This window comes from Toxotes jaculatrix, chromosome 3, assembly GCF_017976425.1.
Source record: "Toxotes jaculatrix isolate fToxJac2 chromosome 3, fToxJac2.pri, whole genome shotgun sequence".
Lineage (NCBI taxonomy): Eukaryota > Metazoa > Chordata > Actinopteri > Toxotidae > Toxotes > Toxotes jaculatrix.
This window is the reverse complement of record NC_054396.1, coordinates 18,570,721-18,591,914: the sequence shown is the minus strand read 5'-3', so window position 1 is coordinate 18,591,914 and position 21,194 is coordinate 18,570,721. Positions and strand designations below refer to the sequence as shown.

General features: G+C 40.6%; 3 protein-coding genes across 4 annotated transcripts; 2 read left to right on the top strand and 1 right to left on the bottom strand.

Moving 5' to 3' along the window:
* Positions 1-814: 814 nt before the first annotated feature.
* On the top strand, positions 815-9,351 carry LOC121179948 (twinfilin-2). Its single transcript, XM_041035114.1, has 9 exons — positions 815-953; positions 5,525-5,703; positions 6,647-6,742; positions 6,843-6,947; positions 7,080-7,094; positions 7,310-7,435; positions 7,615-7,765; positions 8,102-8,223; positions 8,638-9,351. The coding sequence occupies exons 1-9, from the start codon at positions 857-859 to the stop codon at positions 8,803-8,805; spliced, it is 1,059 nt and encodes a 352-aa protein (XP_040891048.1). The 5' UTR covers positions 815-856; the 3' UTR covers positions 8,806-9,351.
* A 4,447-nt stretch (positions 9,352-13,798) lies between these two features.
* On the top strand, positions 13,799-16,116 carry cish (cytokine inducible SH2-containing protein). The gene is made up of 3 exons (XM_041035118.1): positions 13,799-14,204; positions 14,800-14,963; positions 15,187-16,116. Exons 1-3 carry the CDS (start codon positions 14,185-14,187, stop codon positions 15,681-15,683), a joined length of 681 nt encoding a protein of 226 aa, XP_040891052.1. The 5' UTR covers positions 13,799-14,184; the 3' UTR covers positions 15,684-16,116.
* A 141-nt stretch (positions 16,117-16,257) lies between these two features.
* On the bottom strand, positions 16,258-20,859 carry hemk1 (HemK methyltransferase family member 1). 2 transcript variants are annotated; one of them, XM_041035115.1, is made up of 11 exons: positions 20,567-20,859; positions 19,436-19,609; positions 19,242-19,333; positions 18,906-18,999; positions 18,662-18,799; positions 18,121-18,185; positions 17,924-17,973; positions 17,734-17,839; positions 17,495-17,590; positions 17,080-17,193; positions 16,258-16,869 (listed from the first exon to the last, which is right to left on the bottom strand). In XM_041035115.1, the coding sequence occupies exons 1-11, from the start codon at positions 20,627-20,629 to the stop codon at positions 16,821-16,823; spliced, it is 1,041 nt and encodes a 346-aa protein (XP_040891049.1). In that variant the 5' UTR covers positions 20,630-20,859; the 3' UTR covers positions 16,258-16,820. The 2 variants fall into 2 exon arrangements, with proteins under 2 accessions (XP_040891049.1, XP_040891050.1); XM_041035116.1 differs by having other exon boundaries at positions 17,080-17,190.
* Between the last annotated feature and the right edge of the window lie 335 nt (positions 20,860-21,194).

Below are 21,194 nucleotides of genomic sequence, written 5' to 3'. Positions count from 1 at the left end.
AACGTGGCCAGGTGTTTTATAACGGCAAAAGCATCTTACACAATCTGTTGACCATCACAGTGGTCGTGTGTGGAGTAAACTGGGCATGAGATTCACACAGCTGGCAAAATGGCTAAACTTTCCATAGCAACATGCTGTTTTTGTTTTAATTTGGCTCCCTTTTAAATACAATACAATTCTGCTTTTGTTTCTTCCCACCTCAGCCTATGTAACAGATTTACTAACAGCAGAGTATCTGTGTTTTACTCAGACAATACATAGTAAAAACTAAATCAGAAGTACAGTCCACTTCATGGTGTCAACAGCGAGATAATAGTTCAGTTAGCTGCATTAAGATCTATCAAGTACTTCCAGTATGGCTTGTTTTGGGACAGTACATCAGACTTAAGTTGTTCTTGGCTCAGAAGTTGTTAATTAGGCTTGCAGGGTCACACACTCCTCCTCCACTGTAGGTCCTGGTGTGTGGTGGGGGTTTCACAGACCAGTACCCAGGACTGGACAGTCAGTCTGTGGGAGCTAAATTTGGGAGAGAGGTGATCAGGTTCCCTCTCTGTGTGCACATGATACTGTCCTAGTTACTTGAGCGATGTCCCCTCTCACACTGTCACACTCTCTCATTGAGTCGAGACACACTCCGCGATCGTCCTCTTCAGCAGTCAGTACAGTTCTTAGTTATATGATCTGAAGTAAAGGACGTTTTTACAACAGGATCTTTTGGTTGGACTTTGGTGTCTCCTGACTGGACTGAATATTTGTGATTGGTGTTGTGGAGCTCCACTCCTCTGTATTGCTTCTTCTCTGTCTCTTAACACCCCTGCTACAGCGCCTGGCAGGAGGAAGAGACTGCTGACCCACCATGTTTCTCGCACTAGTGGTGACGCCAGAGCTGAGGGACTTCCTGGCCAGAGCAAGAGGTGGAGCAGTGCGCCTCATCAAAGTTAGCATCCAAGACGGTGAGTGACCCAGGTCAATGGACAGTGTTTAGGTGGAGCAGTCAGAAACTGGGCTGAGCAGGCCCTGAGTGAGATAGGATGTAAAAATATAATCTACGGTTTCAGTTTTGTGTATCACAGTGAGTTTTAAAGTACTAAATGTTTGTTCTTTTAACTCGTAGCATAAGATGGATTGGTTTAAATCTGAGCTCCAAAGTTTTATCACATCACAAATTAAGTCCCAACAAATCACTATGATCTGGTTAAAGATGTTTTTCATGCAAGGATTCATCCTCTATAATAGTGATTCCCAACATTTTGGCTTGTGATCACTTGACAATAAAATTATGCCCAAAAAACAGTCCAAAGCCCAGTTTAGAACAATAAAACTAGGGAAAAACAGCTTTCAAAACCAAGAAACTGAAACTAGGGATTATTTGGCATTTTTGCTTGATAAAGGACGTGAATGATGAATCGATTATGAATAAAGTTGTTGATTAACTTTCTGTGGATCAAGTAATCAACTGATCGAAAAACAACCAAAGAAATGGGAAAAAAAAACAGGTTAGAAACCACTGCTCTGTAACATAATCTACCTAAAACATGGTTGTAAAAGTTTTGGTGTAGCTCAAAAAGTTTCTTAAACAGCCTGCTGCTTTGTCACGACCTTGCAACTCTTTGTTCTAACAGCATAGAGCAGTGGTTCCCAGCCTGTGGGTCAGGACCGTCACAAGGGGTCATGAGTTGATTTTCAGGGCAGGAAACTATTAAGAGCAAAATTCATCTACACAGCTTTTTTTAAAATGTAAAATAATGTAGTTTTACCTCTAAAATTCATTCACATGAACAAGTTTGAGATAAATGACTAGCATTACCTTCAAGCATTACATTCATTTTAACAAATGCTAAGCGTTTGTTTAAAAAAAAAAACTGGTGATCTTGCATGATAAAAAAACATTTTTGACTTGATTGTGACTGTATTTTATTATCCAGTTAGAAATAAATGACATGCCCCTTGCTTGTTTTGTATCAGCTACCATCTTTGTGTGGGTTAATAAACATCTTGAGAAACAGGTTAAAAAATATATCATCCTGCAAACATAGAGATTTTTTTCATCCAGATGGTCAGAAGAGTCTTCAAAAATTTTGGGAAAACTTTTAGAAATGTTGTTAAACCTCCTCCTTGGTTTTTCCAAAGATTGTTGGGTATTTATTTCTCAGAAAAACTGACACTCAGCTCTGAGACTCCAATGCATAATACATGAGAGACACAAACTGGGCCTGTCTTCACTTGAACCACTCAGCACTCACGAAATATACAGCTTGTACCGACGGGTTCACGAGCAGACATAGCTCAGTATTAAATGGTCACAAGCCCAAAAACAGGTTGGTTAACCACTGCTACAGACTATCTGACTAACTTCTAGGAAGAGGGGATTGCGGCAGCTGTTGTTCAGCTGTGTGGGAAGAGGCGTTCAGTGTGTCAGCTGAGCAATTCATGTAAAAAAAAAAATAGTGAGGCAATAGGTTTCTAGATAGCTGATTATTGATGTGGACTGATATGTTCACGAGGTGTTTACATCTTGTTTTGGTATCTGACCGCTGCCACGCTGTAATATGATTCATGACAGATGCATTCTGGGACATTTTGCAGCTATCTTTGTGGACTGTGCCTATCTCAGTAAATATTTGGTCTCATATTTGGAGTACTGGTGCCTGATGCGTGAGCACGGGGATAGAGAGACAGACCGTCTCACAGCAAAAGGGTGTCAAGTCTGTTTTACTTCCTTAGTGAAGCACTTTGATCTGTCTGAGGTGTCACTTGGCTATTTGGAGCGACATGTGACCTGACATGGTTGCATGCTGCTGCCCAGTGACACTCATGTTCGTTCCAATGTCAAAGGAGAAACAAGATCATTCTAGCTGATTTCATCACCAGTGGCTCGGTGTGTCGCTCGGTTTCCTATCAACTGTCCCTTGATAGTTGATGTCTAATGATTTTACAACTCTTTTTTTAAACTTTAAGCAGGACAAAGAAGACAGCAAACAACACCTCAAGTGAGCCATTTACATGCAGTTTAATACAAACAGACTTATAAAGACGGGGACTGAGAGAGAATGGCTGATGGAAAGTATGTGTGTGTGCAGAGCTGGAATGTGTTGCAGCTCAGAATAGCAACGTGCCCCAAGAGACGGTCAGGAAATCCCCACGCACCCCACAAGGACAGGAAAGACTTTAGGTTTATGCATATGTTTTGTGTACTTAAGTGACTCAAGCTATTAAGGTTATGATTACATTGTCAGCTCCTTTCAGAGAGAGTTAACCAAGTCCCGTCAAGTCAGTCAGAAATTAATCTGGCAGTATTTTTAACTCAGGGGCTGGAGTTTGCCTCCTTACAGCACAGCACACGGAGCAAACTGTGAGACTCTCAGTGCAGGTTCTGAGACTGACTTCAGCTAAGTGACTTTACACAGGAAGAAGTGAACAGAGACTGGTTGAACATAAAGCTGAAATTAATCAGTGAGGCGATTGAGAAAATTAAGCCTCAGCTATATTCTGATAATCATGCAAATAGTTTTCTCTGTTTTATAATGTTATAAACAGAATATCTTTAGGTTTGGGAGTCTTGGTTGGACAGAACTAGACATTTGAAGAAGTCAGCTTGGGCTTTAGGAAACTGTGAAGAGCACTGGCATTTTTTAGACCAATTCATCAATGAAAATTGTTGTTAGTTGCAGCCCTAATTCAACGAAATATAAAGAGATGAGAGCAGGAAACGCTTTCTTTTAGACAATGTGGACCAGATTAGGAGGAGTCTGAAAGTTTGAGACCACATTGAAAATCTCTAATGTTTTCACTCAAACCTGAAAATAACCAGAAAGTTTGAGGGTTCAGAAACATTTAAAAACACAAGAAGTAATGTCATGTAAAATGATAAAGAAAATATTGCACTATTTCTAGATCAGTAATGAAATTTAAGCTAATTTGTAGCATTGACCACCTTCTTTGTACAAAAGATTAGATTTCTTTATGTTGTATCTCCACCACTGAAGCTTGTGTGTTCAGATGACACTCAGGTGGATATGATCTACTCATCAGAGGCTCGTTCAAGTAACTCAACTTGCAGCCAGTGTTCACCTCTTATAAATAAAGCTGTGCCTCATGCTTCCAGCAGATCATTGCTTACTGAGGAGCATTGTGATAGCGTGAAAACGGCATCAGAACCAAGTGATGGTGTCACAGAAGACAAAGTGTTACTCTAAGCAAAGAGGGGCTTTCTCAGTGTCAAATCATAGTAGTTTCCTGAGAGATAGAAAAACAACTTCATCACAGATACAGAATTTGCTAAATAAAGAACGCAAGACTCTAATCAGAAAAATTACTGTCAAAAGAAGGCTGTCTTGTAGTGGTGTTAGAGCACGAGTGGCAGTTTCTAAATTACTTCTCTTTTTCCCCAGTTATCCACTGTTTGAGATTCTGGTATTTCTTATCCCAACCCAAACATTTGGCCTTGTTTTCCCGTTTACTGATGAATCCAAATCTGAGATTGATGACAGTAACAGAAGGACATCTGTAAGGAGATGAAGAGGAGAAAAAAATGATACCACAGTGCGTCAAAGCCACAGTGAGACATGGTGGTGGAAATATTCAAGTCTGGAGATGCTTTGCCTTGAACACCTGCACTAAATTGACCACAGAGAAGCACCACTCCACTCTTCAGAGACATGCTGTGGCCTCTGGTTTGCATCTATATGGAAAGGGACTCATTCTGCAGCAGGAGAATGAACCCAAACACCTCTCAAAGCTTTGCAAAAACAACCTGAAGATCAAGGAGTCCTGGCCGTCATGGATTTTCTTCCACAGTTACCTGACCTCAACCCCACTGAACACTTTTGCAGGGGCACTTGAAGACTGAGGAAGCCAAGCTTTCTGGGACACCACAAGAAGTTCTTTGGAATACTGTCAAATCATGCTGGGATAACATGGGTCATCGGGTTTTGCACATGGAGTCCGTGGAAGCTTGAGCGCGTGCTGTCCTTTAAGCAAAAGGGGGACAAACCAAATACTAAGATATTCTGAAATTCACATACATTTTTCAAAGATCCAACTTTTGAAAAAAATGTTAAAAAATAACTTCCATATTGTCTGATGAAATTTATTCATAGGCCAAAGATTTGGTAGATCTTAAAATGACTCTACATGTAGGCCTCAGTCTACATGTTTTCAGTCTGTAGAAACTTCATGCAATGTTATATTGTTTTCCACTGAATTCTGTGTGTTTGGTCTATCTGTTGTTTAGCCTGCCCTCATTTATTTGAATGGAGTGGACAAAATAATAGGAACACCCGTCAACGTAACACAGTGCAGTTTAACAGCACCACAGACTAAATCCTCCAAAATGATCATGCGGATGATTCAACATGTCTTTAACACAGTTTCAAGAAAAACTGAACATTATAACTGTCATGAAGGGAGGATTTATTGCAGAACGGTTGTATTAGAGTGCATTTAGCTAGGTGTTGCTAATAAACTGACAACTTGGCGTATGTAGCGGGCTACGGTATGTGATGAGTTGTGGTCTGATTTTCAGAGCAGCTGGTGCTGGGGGCCCACAGAGAGCCAGAAAAGAGCTGGGACCAGGATTATGACCACTTCCTGCTTCCTCTCCTGGATGACCAGGAGCCATGCTATGTCCTGTACCGCCTTGACTCCCAGAATGCACAGGGCTACGAGTGGATCTTCATATCATGGTCTCCTGACCAGTCTCCAGTAAGACATACCACATATCCTGCGCTGTCACTGTATGCACATATCACTGTTGATGGGTGAAAACTACAAAGTTACACAATACCCTGACTTTTAATCCCCATGTAACTGTAGCAATATCAAGTGTCAGATGGTTAACCAAATAGACACATGTTGTGGAATTATGCTTACATAACATACATTTCTAATAATTATAATTGTTGAAGGATGAATAAGTATCCTACAGTAGAAAATTACAATAACATTTTTTCAGCCCCACTGAAACAATCAGAAGTGGAAGAAGTTTGATTACATCGAACTTCTTTTTTTTTAGCTTTATGATCACAGCTAATTTTGCACATTTGTTCATCCAGGTGCACAGTAATCACAATGATCAAAAAGCCACCAATCCTAATGTGTCTGATGGGTAGAGGTTAAATGGGTATAAGGGCCACGACCATGGTCACATAAAAGGACGTCTATCTTGAGAAGATTACCTCAGTCCTAGCATGAGTCATGCTCCAAAAATCCTGGATAATGCACTTCATGCAACTTGAGTCAGTCATTACACCCCCACTGCCTAGTACTCTAAAGGCTGATGTCTTTCAAACGCCACACCTCCGGTTTGTAATAGAGGCTTTCAGAAAGCCTCTATTACAAACCGCTTAACTCTGATGGTCGTCTAAAGACACGGTCAGCAGTTATTTTCTCAGACTCTTGATAGCTCCCATCAGAGCCACAGGAGACATTACACAACCAATGAGTAGACTGTCTGAGTGTAAAAATTGGTGGAATGCCCTTTAAAATGAGTCTTGTTTTTAACTTGATTGCACCTAATTAAACACATCAGTTTCTAATAAACATGAGTTTTGTAGTGTTTCTTTCCTTTCTTTAAAATCAGTTTTCATCCTACAGCAACAAATTTACAAACATATACATTAATACTTTTTTTCTCTTTTGGTTGCAGGTGAAACAAAAGATGTTGTACGCTGCCACTCGTGCCACAGTGAAAAAAGAGTTTGGAGGTGGCCATGTGAAGTATGAGATGTTTGGCACAGCTGAGGTCAGAACTATTAAAATTCATTGTAATTTACAACGACAGATGGCCTCTTTTGCTTTGATGACGTGTTTTAAAGGCCCTCTTGTTTTGCTTGCAACACTAGGAGGACGTCTGTTTGCTGGGCTACCAGCGTCATGTGTCATCCTGCTCAGGTCCTGCCCCACTCACATTAGCTGAGCAGGAGCTCCAGAGGATCAAAATCACAGAGGTGAGAGGTCACCATGCCCTCTGTGGTGCTGTCAGCATTGCACACAGCTTTGTATGTGAGATGAGGTTTTTTTTTCTGCTTCTGTCTTAAATATTCTTCCTCTGTTTGAAATTAATTTTTTTTCTTTTTCAGGGCCGGGTTAAACAGGTATGTCGATATGTATGTGTATAACATGAATTCAGATTTTATATAAATAGGGAAAGGAACAGAGACAGAGAGAACCTCCATCTACTATTTGTAATAAAAATGAAAAATAATTTGCACTACAGTATAGAAACCTGAAGCTGTGTATCCCACTGAGCTTCCTTCAGAGGCTCAAAGTAACAGTCAGAATCTGTGTGTTTGATTGCTGCCCCCTGCAGGTGAAAACAGAGATCAGTGTGGAGAGTAAGCACCAGACACTTCAGGGCCTCGCTTTCCCTCTGCAGGAGACAGCCAAAAGAGCCCTTCAGCAACTTGCCCAAAAACGCATCAACTACATACAACTGGTGAGCCTAAGGACTCAATATAAGAGTAAGGTTACTCAAAAAAAACAAAAAAACAAACAACAGAGGCACTGTTCCAGTCTCAAGCTTTCCGCTTCACTTAAAAACCATCAAGAGCAGTTTGGTGCCAGGAGGGTTTGAAATGCTAGATTTCTACTGTGCATTTATTCATTGTGTTTCAGAGGTTGGATGTAGAGAAGGAGATAATCGAGTTGGTCCATTCCAACCCGACAGAAACTCGAGATTTGCCCCGCAGAGTTCCCAAAGACACTCCCAGATACCACTTCTTCCTTTACAAACACTCCCACGAAGGAGACTACTTGGAATCAGTCGGTATGTAACAGATGCCTGTAATTTGATTTTCCTCCTTTTTACATCTGTACAAGGCAAACAAATATGTACAAGGAGGTATACGTGTGTACACAAGGACCTCATCTGTGTCTATTTGAAGATGTTTTGCATCTCTTTACGATTGCTTTGCTTTGTTTTGTGGAGGTTGTGAATCTCTGTTGAGAAGTTTTACATCTCACTTTGGTCATTTTGTGCCTCATTCTGGAATATTTTGCAGATGAAGACCAGAGGCCTTCTGACTCATCAATGTTAAATATATATATATATATATATAATATTTACTCAGAATTCTTAAAAGTCTTTCCTCTCGGCCTGCAGTGTTCATTTACTCCATGCCAGGGTACAGCTGTAGCATCAAGGAACGAATGCTATATTCCAGCTGCAAGAGTCGACTACTGGAGGAAGTGGAGAAAGATTATCATTTGGAAATTGTTAAAAAGGTAACAGATGGATAGAGGGAGAGAAAATTAGATCACGCAGTTTCATACTGGGTTATAGCTACCTCTGAGGACTTTGAGGTCGTGTGTTTTCTGCAATTTTTTTCTAGGAAATTTTGTTTTTTAGCAACCTACAATTAAAAACTTACATGTGGTGGGTATTTTAGAGGTTGATTCCAGAATTTCAGTCTAAATATATTTAAACTACTTTTAGACTTACCAAACAAAATCATTTTCTGTTTCTCCACCAGAAAATTCTACATAACTGAGAAAAAAAAATGTAGTGTGTGAAAGTCTGTGAAAGTTATTTCTGTTCAGCTGTCTCTAATGGATTTTAGGGCGTAGTCTAAATTCTGCATACAACATTTTTAACACGGACATGCAAATTATTATTTTTTTTTTAATGCATCTGTGCAGTTGGAGATTGACAATGGAGATGAACTGACAGAGGAGTTTCTGTATGACGAGGTCCATCCCAAGCAGCACGCCCACAAACAGGCCTTCGCTAAGCCCCGTGGCCCAGCAGGAAAAAGGGGACACAAGCGCCTCATTAAGGGGACAGGAGAGACCACACAGAACAGTTAGAGGCAGATAGAAATTCTCCCACAGTCGTGCCTGCAGTTCCAGCTGTCCCCATTTCCCCAGACCCACTAACACCTCATCAGGCTCAGAGGAGTGAGCACATTGATGGATTTCCTCTACCGTTTGTGTACTGAAACACTTGTGATACATAGCAAACACAGGAAATGTCCTGATGAAATGCCTCTCTTTGTGTTTCTATTTCTCGCTGTTCCCTCAGACAAATCAGGCAAATGATCATAACGATATATCTAAGAAAAAAAAATCATTCATGTATTGATGACTTCCTCCATTTGAAAAAAAGCCAGGCTGAAACACAGACAGATGGCCTTGTTATTATGATGCTCATCTGTCTGGATCTTCCATAGTCATTAAAAATAGATCTGCAGTTTACAACACGATAGACTGAATTGTAAATGCATAGTCAGATGTTTCAGTCCTATTGTCTAGCCTCAAATACAAGTTTTGTATCAACAATGTTTGTAAGAAAAATATGCAGAACAATATGAAAGGAAATTCTAAATAAAACCTTGTTTATACTGTGGTATTAGACCTTCTCAGTACAGATTTGTGTATTTTTATCCAGCATGCAAAGTTAATGCATGCAAATGCTTCCTGTTATATGACTGTAAATATTCTACATAGCTTGGATGGACTTAGAGTTGTTGTGTTACTATGGGATGACTAAATCTCAGATTAAAGAGGTTTTAAATTGAATCAGCAGCTGTACATTCAGGCATCTACTCCAAACGCCCTCTTGTCACGGCAGAGAAGTACAGGGAGGTTGCAGTGTTTGAAAGACTGCACTGCTGATTGAGCTCTATGAAAATCAATTCGGCTGCACTTCTGTTCTATGTTTTCTGAGTACACACGACAGATTTGCATCCATGGCTGCATCACCAAACAACAGAATAAGTTTCTTTGTTTCAAGATTGAGTTCCATAACTGGTCTCTGCACTTTTGATGCAGAGACACTAGCAGCTCTTTCAAGCTTCTGCCATTACCTCAGCAATAGGATCAGTCTGTGTGGATACTGTAAACTGTCTTCTTCCATAATCCTCCTCTGCTCTGTGTTCTACATGCCTCTGCTAGACATTTATTCATAAACCGAAGGATTGGACAAACTGAATTTTGACCTGATTGTGGGAAAGTCAAGGGGTCACCAAGGTCAGCATTAATCTTCTCAGGACCATGAATGTCTGTTCCAAATGTCGGTGTTGAGATATCTCTGATTGGTCCAATTTTATCTGAGACATCAAGCCCCAACCCTAAAGTGCATGACTGCATTGACTTGCAAAAGGACAACAATACTGAAGAGACGCTTTCACAGATTTTGTCAATTAAATCAACTCATCACTTAACTAAAGTCCTGTGAATTCACAAGGAATTTGTGCAGTTAAATACAACTTTACCAAGCAGTTCTTTTCAGGCCTGTGAACAAATCTCTGTTGATGAAAACGGTTTTCTCACTAACATACAATGGATGAATTCATGCTGCTGGTTCCAGGCAATGAAAGTTTTTCTCAGAACCTTCAGGAAACGCCCAGTTTTTTCTCCACAGTGGAAGAGGACAGCAGTTTTTCACTGTGTCCCAAACATCATTCCACTTACTAATTCTTAGTAAGTTCTGGGTATGTAGCCTGTTCAAGTTAAGTATTTTCAGGATATCAGTATGTGGCGTGTGTGGTGTTTATTTGGGGAGTGTGGTGCTGACAGACAGTCGTGCAATCCAGTGCATAATGGAATTGAAGGAGTTAGTCACAGCTGGAAATGATTACTTTTTTTTTTTGCTCAGATGTGAGATTGCTCTCGGAAAATCTTGAAAAACAAAATAAATTCGTAAATAAATAAACAAAATTAAATCTTTCTGTTAATATTTTTTTTAATGAGTGGTAGTGTTCCAAAGTCACAGTTAGACTGATGTTTGCCGGCAGAGTTATCGTTTTCTTTTAAAAAGGTAACGTATATTAATGTGTAGTGCAGAACTGAGACACAGCAAAAATGTGCCCAGCAATGGCTCGGATATATTTAAATATAAAAATATATACCAATACCAACAAAAGCTGTCAGCTGGTGATGAATTACTAGATTTTGCAATCAAGTTACAATAATAACTCTATATTAGAGGAACAATAATAGCATTCTTTCTCTGTTTTTATCTGCTTTACAAGTTGAAAGTGGGTGTTTCCTGTTAAAAAGATGTCCAGTGGTTATAGGTGGCCATTTATGAAATCACTCAGTGTGAAGCTTCAACAAACGATGTGATGCTTCACTGAACCAAAGAAAATGCTGTGCCTGGTCCACTTACTTTTTCCTGAGACCTCACCTGACCCGAGGAGAAATCAGACAGCAACACAGTGGAAAAAACTAAAATCTCTAGAATATACTACAGATCTCAAAATGTTGAGCAACAAACCCTGAGATAAATAGTGTAAAGCCCGTTTGCCTTTTATTCTATGCCTCTGTTCTGGTATCAAATAATGAAAATCCGAGCACAGAGTCCATTTTGCCACTTAAAAGCCAGAAACAGGAAGGCTCTGCACACGTACAATACATGTAGATGCACGGATTTTGGTCACTATACCGTCATCAGAGCAAATGTTTCACAAAGGTTAATCTCAGAGTCAATAAATTTCATCAAAGGGAGCACAGCTGTGCTTCTTCATGCAAGCACATGCGGGAAAGGCAGTTCACATTTGCAACTAATGTCCAAACTAGAGCTCTAGTCATTTGGTCAATTAGTGAATCAAGAGATAATAAATCTGGAACTATTTTGGTAATCCAGTAAACATCCTCTGCTTCCAGCGGTGAATATTTGCTGCTTTTCATTGTCTTTGATGATAGTAAACTGAATATCTTTGGTTTAATACAATAGGACAAAATAAGACACTTCAAGATTTGGGTTCTGGGAACTGTCAGTTTTTACTATTTTCTGACTTTCTATGGAGCAAACAATTAATCAGTCAAGAAAGAAAGTTAGTGGTAGATTAATAAGTAATTTTAAAAAATAATCATTAGTTGCAGCCACAGTCCATAAACATAGATAGCTCCACAGATGCAACAACCATGTTTTTGGACTTCTTGAACTTTAGCATTATAAAACAAGAGCAATGATCTCGACAAAAGTAATCACTCAAAAATATAACATTAGTCTTAAGTACAAAATAATGAAAATAATAATAGTAAATAAAATAAAATAAAATAAAATAGACCTGAATGTGAATGTGGAGCTGTGGAGGTTCATACAGTATGTGTCTTTTAATCTTCCAATTCCTGGTAAACTTTCTGCTTACCTCGTAAAAGGCCCTTCATGTTCCAACCTAGGTCATCCAGATGGATAATCTGTCATATCCCTGTAGTCTTTGCTGAACTTTGCAAAACTGCCTTTTCATATTATCCACCACACCACTGCAGTAAATTGCAAGACAACCTTTATTTGGAAATGTTGCCTTTGTATCAGGCATTCAAAAAATGCTTTATGAGGGATGTAATTTCTTTAAACACACATAATTATGGTTTTGTCTGTCAGATCGGGTTTTAATTTTCTACATGGGATCGTTGGAAATCGACTGTATCTCAGGATTTGTGGTTACAGAATAAAATAATTATAAAATAAAATAAGTGGTCACAAAAATGATTGTGGTGATCTTTTTTTCTTTGTGAACTAAGAAAGAAACACATTTGTTCAACAGCATTCAGCAGGAATAGATAAAGTCCACAAGACTTCTGAGAAAAAAAAAAGAAAAAAAAATCTCGTTCCAGGATTTCTTGGAAAAAGCTGAGATTCAGGTGTTTGGGATCAGCAGGCTCTCCTGGATATGGTTGTGATTAGGATACAGCATAGTTTCATGTGTTGCTTTGTTTCCAGTCCACCACGTGTGTCAGACAGATAGCTTGCAGAGGTGTCCAAACCAAGCAGCAGCACACCAGACTTGACTCATTTAATCAACTGATCTGAGTCTTCAGACAGTTGATTGGTCAAACTGTGTGCTCTTCATTGTTTGGAACAAAAACCTGCAGCCACACGGCCCTTTGTGGAACAGTTTGGACACCACTGGCTTAGACTATTGATTGGAAGAGAAATGTTTTGAAATCAGGATGTTCCTCAGATTTACAGCAGTGTGCACCAGTATTACAGCCTACTCAAAAGCACCTTATCTAGCCTGCTTGTAGTTTTAAGATAAGAATATGTGCATGCAGGAGGGACAGCTGATGTGACATGTCAAGTACGCTTGCATTCTCAACCCCATGGTTTAACAAATCAACCGCAATTTAATATAACAGACAGGGTTAGTAAGTGGAACAATCCGAGAGCAGGACAGACATTTTCTGTGGATTAACGGTAAAGTTAACCTTTTTTTTTGTAGTTTACTGTCACAATAACAACTTGTTTTCTGAAGTAATTACTCCGACAAACCTCTGAGAAAACCTCTCGCCGTGTTTTTCCATCAGGATCGAGGGAAATCTATATTACTGGAAACAGCCTGTGAGCATTCCTATTATCTTTAATGTTGAGGCGGTGAATTCCCAGAATGAACGCTCAGTCAGGGCCGCCCGGCGGGGCGGAGTCAAACCCTGCAATTATTCCTGGAAAGCGGATAGGGAGAAGCTGCCGCGCGATTCCTGGGAGCGAGCGCCGGTTCAGCGAAGGCAGGAGAAGCCGGGTGAAGCGGCGGAAGAGATGAGAACGCAACACCGCCCCCCCCCCCCCCCCCCCCCCCCCCCACCAAAAAAAGATAGAAAATAAAAGAAAGAGAAAAAAAAAATAAAATTAAAAAGCAGTCATAGCGAGAATTAACTCTAAAAAATACCCCGCCCCCTCCTTTTTTTTTTTTCCCCCTTGCCCCAGTTAGCTGTGACAGAGCGAAACAACCGGCGGCGGTTGGTGCTGAGAGGGAGTTGGTGCGGCCGGCGTGACGTCAGAGCCGCCGGTGCTGTGAAGAGTTCTCAGAATAGACTTCTAGGAAACGGTAAATTTTAAAAGCCAAGCCTTTACACTCTGTCCTTCACACATTTGGATCCCATTCTGGCGACAACACACTCCAAACGGCTGCAACAGAGATTCTTCTTCTTTTTCTTCAATCTTTAAAAAACAAAAAACAAAACATGTTTTAAATGAATTCTCCCGTGTTTTGCTGTAGGTTACATATTCAGTGATCTTGTACTTGAGACTACAGGATCAGACCCTGTTTTCGTACGCGGAGATCTTCGTGTCCTTTTTATTCGTTTATAATAGGCCTTCTAATAATCAGACCCATGTTAAAGCTTATTTTTTGTAGACCTGCTTTTTCTGTAGACACGGCGGCTTAGGCTCTCTTGCGTTTTCGTTATTTCCTGAAGAATTATTACCCACCGGATTCTAGCTCTGAGGATTCAACAAATAGTATGATTCTCTGTGTACCAGGGTGAGTTGACTTTTCTTTGTCTCTGTGTTTCGTCCTCAGTGGTTTTTGTTAAAAGCTTATCAGAAAACAAGTCTGTTTGTGTCACTGATGTGCTCTTAGTGGGTGTCAAGTTATATTCAAAGAGTACACATTTTAAATATATTCTAACTCTCCATAAGTCAAGTACAGTCAATGCAAAATGAAATGGCCTGTGACACCAATTATGAAAACAAAAGCTTCATTATACTGACAGCAGCAATTATACAGTACTTTCTTTTATTTAACCAGGAAAACCCAAGCAAGATTTTTTAAAAAATCATTTCAGCAGTGTCCTGGCTGAGATTGGCAGCAATAAGAGACAAACAATAAAACAAGCAAACAAACAACATATGTCACGAAATCAGGATAAAAAGTTGTCAAGTTGAAACTGGACAGTTATCTGAACGTTGACTGTACATGTTCTTCTTGTTACTATTATTTAGCCATAAACACTGAACTACAAAGAATATATGATGTTGAATCATGAACTGATATGGAAGAGTAAATCCTGCCATGACTATTATGCAGCATGTGTTTATCTGTGCCTTTTAAACCATATCTTCCTTCTCATTTCCAGTCCTAGAACTCTTCTGCCCAGTGCTCTGTCCACTGAAGCCCCACGGGGCATGCGGGCTGGAACTGTACCTCCTACCCCTTGCCTTCAAAGCACCCCTCCGGCATGGGACCCCGCAAAGGACTTGCGGGCGATTGCCAGCAACTTCTGCTATCTAGAAAATTCAGGTACAGTATGAAAAGTATTTCACATTTACAGCCACTGAACATAACAAATAAGATTCTTGAAAGTCCACAATTCACTCCAGGCACAGATTGGTATCATTCTCTGCTCTGCTGAAAGGCTTTTGTTAAATGACTTAATTGTGGATTGTTTACTGTAAAATAAACATTAAAAAAGGGCAGCAATGAATGTCCAGAGTGACTAATATTCAGGAATCTGTGTGTGTAGGATGGTACTGGGGAGCTGTAACTGCAGCTCAGGCCCACGCTGCACTTCAAGAGGCATCTGAAGGAGCTTTTTTGGTACGGGACAGCAGCCACCCTATGTACATGCTGACCCTCTCGGTCAGGACTGCACGCGGTCCCACCAGTATACGGATCCAGTACAGTGGTGCCCAGTTTTTGCTCGACTCCAGCTCCCCGGCTCGGCCCAGCCTGGCGTCCTTCCCCAGTGTGCCGAGCCTGGTGCAGCACTACATGGGACCAGAGAGGAAAGCAGAGGAGGGGAAGGTGGAGGTGGAGGCTCCTTCAAAACCTACTCAGCAGACAATTCAGGAAGCTTCTGTGGTACTAAAACTGAAGCGGGCTGTGTACAAGCCCCAGGGCCTCCCCTCCTTACAGCACCTCACACGCCTTGTCATCAACAGGCACTCTGACTGTCCTGACCAGCTACCACTCCCGAGGCCTCTGCTCCGTTACATACAGGACTATCCCTTCAAGGTATGAGGGCCCCCCTCAAGTTCATTATTGTGGCAGCATTGCAGCTGACTTAAAAGACAGAAAAATGTCAAACAGGTCCTTTATGCCTGTAAAATGACATTACTGCTCCAGCAGTTGGCGGCCAGTCATGAAAGAAACTGGACACAGGGTCATGTTTTTACTGATGAAATATGTACAAATTCAGTTAATATTGACGTGTCTGGTTTCAGACTTAATTTGTCAAGGACTGGGTGGTGAAGAATCCCAGAAAGAGACGGCTTTTGAGAAAACTCAGTACTGTAATCTACACTTGCTTTATGATGGATGTGGAAATTGTCCATATCTGTTTTACCCTCTTCAGTTTTGGATGTACATACTGTTTCCAAGAAGTACACTGATTCCATTGAAACATCATTTTAAGCCATTTTATTTTTCTCAGTAAAACATTTTTTCTACCTTTTACATGTGTACATTTTTTTTAATTAAAATAACCGATTTGAGCCCAACTTGCTCTCGTTTATATCCTTTTCTTTTGCACTGCTTAAAACGCCAGTTTTACACAAAGGGCAAAGAGAAATACTGTCATCATCACCATTATTAACCACCACGTGATGACTGCTCTTGTGACACTTGTTACGAAATATTTTCGCCTTCGATCACCTTTGAAACACAAAGACTTCGTGGCCTTTGAGCTTTAAGTGTGTGAGACTCACAGATTGTGTGAGGAAGTAAAGGCCACACTGTGTGTGTTTTTGCTCAACAATGCATACAGCCTGCATCTGAGTCAGCGAGTGGACAGGCGAAGGGGAGGACCGTTCATCAGCAGATTCACAGAACTACTGAATGCTTCCTGGGAGGAGGGTGAGATTCTGAGAGGGAGGGTTCTAAGAAAAGCCTCGGTAATTACCTTCAGCTTTGAGCCTGCTTTTGTGCCATCTCACACACATTTTTATTGTGGCACAGGATGTGATCACAAATGTTACGAGATTAAAAGTGCAACAGTGACATGAAAGTGATTTCAGCTTCTGCAAATTGTGAATTTTGCGAGATCAAATCAGCGCAGACGCATGCTTGGTGGCTCAGTGGGGGTAGGGGAGCTGAGGCTGTGGCGACCTGGGCTAAAGCCAGCGTAATAGGATCTCAGTTTCTCAATCCAGATCCAGCTCATGGTCCTTGTTTGACTTCTCTTTTCTGAAGGATGCAGAATCGTGGCCTATGAGACAAAAACAAATTAGTGTCACAGATGTTGAATTGGGACTTGCAATGTGAAAGAACCACAAAGCAAGGGTAAGATTTTGTCAGTGCAGCCTTTTACTTTAAATCTAATAGATTAACATGAAGTCACAGCAAGTTAAATGCTGACAAAATGATGTGGTGATGCGCAGGTGAAAGACATAAAGGCAGAGAGGTTTTCTAGACAGACCTGCCAGTGATGTCGTGCTGTGTTTCCACATAACGCAGCTCTTCCACGTTCGCCTCCACCCACCGCTGAATCAGGGGGGGATGTCTGGGGTCCACCTCTAAGTAAACACGGCTGCTGTTCACCAGGAAAAGAACACAAAATGGATTCAAATTTAATTATCGATAGGACGGGATTATTGGAAATAACCTTGAGATGAGAGCGGTGGCACATGTCTGGAACTGTATTTGCTGGAAGTCTTTTAAAAAGCTTAACTCATTAAAGATGCAACACGATACATGTGTTTTTCAGAACATGCTGTTCTTGTGACAAGCCGCTGTTGCCATTAGGAATTAATCCCAGGTGGGGTGGTGTGTGTGTGTGTGTGTGTGTGTGTGTGTGTGTGAGTATACTTATGTCGGGCAGAGGTGTTTCTTACCCGTGATTTGACAGAATTCTTGGGGCCAGAATCAAAATCTGTTTGATCACTTTTAGGCCATCTCCACCTCCATCTAAAGCAGAGGGGTCTTCATACCTGGGAGCAGCACACGGTACCCAACATATCACTTAAATACTTTACATCCACTTGTTGTCGCATATGTCTAAAAAATTAATTTCAGAGGACATCTAGCAAAAATGTAATTTTATTGATTTTATGCATTTGTGTGTATTAATCACCTAAAGATTTCTGGTTCCAACGACGCCATATCCTCCGAGAACAGGTACGGAGGATTACTGACCAAAGCTGAAACAGGGCCACAGAGGCTCAACACAGTTTCTGCATCTGACAAAACACAAATTCAAACTGTTTATGAGCAGTGTATGAAGGTGTGTTATTTAATATCTGCAATGCACTGCTTTCACTTACCTTTTATAACATCTAGATGATGAATCTGTAACCTGTCCTGAAGCCCCAACCTGCAGACAAAAATCCCCAATCATACTTTACTCATTACTGCATTCCCCCTAATTTTTAAAACAATTATTGTAAGTCTTTAACAACAATAAAAGTAAATCAATCCAGACATGTACAACTTGTTTTTTTATGTGCTGTGGGACAATTACCTTAACGCATTCTCCCTTGTTAAATTCACTGCATCCTGGCTTTGATCCAAGGCAATGGCTTTAAGCTGGTGAAACAGAAACAAACATACCGCTGTTTACTGTTTGGAAGAAACTACCTCAGGGGAAAAAAATTATTTTTATTATTCAATTTGCCTGCATTCCTGTGTTTGCCTGCATGAGAAAGTGAAGACATTTTCACGATTTTTACGATCTGTTAACAGTGGAGACAGAAAAATGAGCAGACACAGTTAACATTATGACAGCGGAGTAGAAAGTATGTTTGGATCAGCAGAGGGCTCAAAATATGTTGCTATGCTTTGTAATGTGAAAACAATCATGTATTCTGCTTCAAAGCCCTTTTATTTAGCCACGTGTATCTGCTCTACATCTGTAACTGGTGATTTTTTTGTCATTATCAATTAACACCATTGTTTTTTCTTCATTTAAGCAATTTATCCCTTTGTCTTTAAAATGTAAAAAAATAATAACACATGGCCATCATAAGTTACACCTCCCCCAAATATCTAACAAAAAACCTTACCTGAGGCAGACTCTTCAGCAGACTCAGAGAAATAGCACCAGAGCCACATCCCACTTCCAGACATGTTTGCTGAGTGTCTGCGCCCACTCCAGTCCCAGGCTTCATCTCCAGATCAGTAAGCACGAGTTCAACCAACTCCTGCACCAACGCACAGAGAAAACATTACTCTGGTTATGTGCGAGGGATCACTGGGACTCCATCGTACATCTCACATTATGTGTGGCCTGTTTTTCTACTCTCCAACCTCTGTTTCGGGTCTTGGTATGAACACAGGAGGTCTCATCTTCAGTGTCAGATCTCTGAAGTCCCACTCCTCAATCACATACTGCACAGGCATTCTACACCAAACACATACATTTATGAGCATTCAGGTATTTTTAGGCGTTCAGTTTCAGGTTTATTGTCGTTTCCACACATGCGCTTCACATACAGGGAAACGAAATGTTCCTCATGGGCCTCGGTGCAACATAGGACAGACAAACAAATGTCATACAGGCTTTAGGGTGGTTTGAATATGTGGATACTAATATGTACCTGCATATATATGTACGGTACAGACGTTTATTTAGAAGCTTTATACCTGGAGAGACGTCTGGTGCAGAGCTTCCACAGATGCTCTGTTTTTTCTCGGCTGAGGAACTCTGTTAACTTCCCCTGCTCAAGACTTTCGATCTGGATGAAGAAATACCATGTAAGAACATTAGGAAATGCTGTTGCAGATATTCTCATATTACAGCAGGCAACGTAGAATGACCTCAGCAAATTTCAACTCACAGTTTTAGCCCCAAGCAAATGAGCAATGATATAGTGGCTAGAGTGGTCAGGCTCCATCACACCTCTAGCCTCAAAGTGCCTCTTCCATAAGTCCATGGCCTGAAGCGCTGTGATTTGGCCCGCAGGTAAGGCTGGAGCACTGCACGTACGCACTGCATGGCAGCCCCAAATTCCCTAAAGAGGATTTGATTTAAGAGAGTTTCTAAATTACCACAGATCAAAACCCTTGGTGCATTCCAGCAGTGGTTTAACAAGCTCTTGTTAAAATTCCCCCGACTGGCTCTTCCTCTCTGGGGTGAAATCATCATTTCAGTGACCCTGAAGAGTCAAAGGTGAAAACTAAATTTGAGCTCAAACCTTACCACAATGACACACACACAAGACACATGTCTCAACACTTCCTCTGAACATCAGAGGGTCACGTCATCTGTCCACTGAGACATGTGAGATTAATAGATACGCACAATGTAATGCTCTCCTGAGGTGTTTCTAAAGCTCTGTCCCTAATGTAATGTACTGGATAATAATGGATGTTCTTCCAGTGACAGGAAAACAAAAATCATTTTTAAGACACTTGTGTCCATTGAGCTTAACAAATATTTGTGACTCAGAGCTTCTTAAATGTGTATTTCCTGTGTCTTTTTTGTTTGTTTCTCATCACTGAAAAATGAATGACTTTGTGATGGACAGTTGACAGTAGCTGCAGACATACAGGTATATTTTTAGATCCCCTCAATATTAAGAGGGGGGCCGTTAATGGCTTCTATAATTCAATCAGACAAACTTCAAATGTTTCAAAGAACAGTTTACCAAAATGCCAGGTCATTTTGATCACTTAAATGATCAAATCAGGTTCGATTGACCTCAATGCATTTTGGATTAATAAACATTTCCCATCCCACTTTCTCTAATTCTCATGCCTATTACTCTTTTACATTTTTATCTTGGTGATGAAGTCAGGGATTCAGACTGGTTATATTAGTGTCCTTATTTGGCCAGATTTGATGTAGTGTGAGCGTAATTTGTTCCTGATTTCATAATTTTTCATAATTTCACATGATTTTTTCATAATTTCACACTAACGGGACTCTCTGAAAACAACAACAAAAATCAGTTTGACCAGTTAGTTACCTTTGGTCCCACACTCGTGCACCCAAAACATCTGTAGCTTGCACTCACTGATTTTCTCCACATGGTTAATGGAAACAGACACCCTCTCTACATCGTTATTACCACAGTTTTACAGGAATCTACAGTTTGTGTAGCCTTCAGCTATGCTCGCTGCATCCTTGAAATATTTTGCTGTCCTTTATGTTCACTTTCTGGGTCACGTGCATCGTCCTACATGTAATTTAAAAAGCTTGTTCTGTAATCGACCGACACGGTGGTTCACAGCGGAGACAGTATTTCCTACACATGGCGCAGCGAACGTCTCCAAAGGAAGCTGTGATACGGAACGTCTCCACATGCGGTTCAGTTCGCGCAGCACTGACTCTGATGAACAGTGTTGCCTTTAAGTACTGTCTAAAATATTAGACACTGTTAGAACGTACACGAGAAGGTGGAATAAGCAAATACGATTTTGGACACAAAACCCATATTAAATATGGTGCGTTGTTACAGACTAAATTGCCTAACAGTCGCGATTGCTGAGGCACTAAAAAATGAAAATGCAATTTCACACAACTGAGTTTGTGTTACTTTTATGTTTGGTGTTTTAATAAAATACGTTTTTGTACTAAACGCACAGTAACCTCCG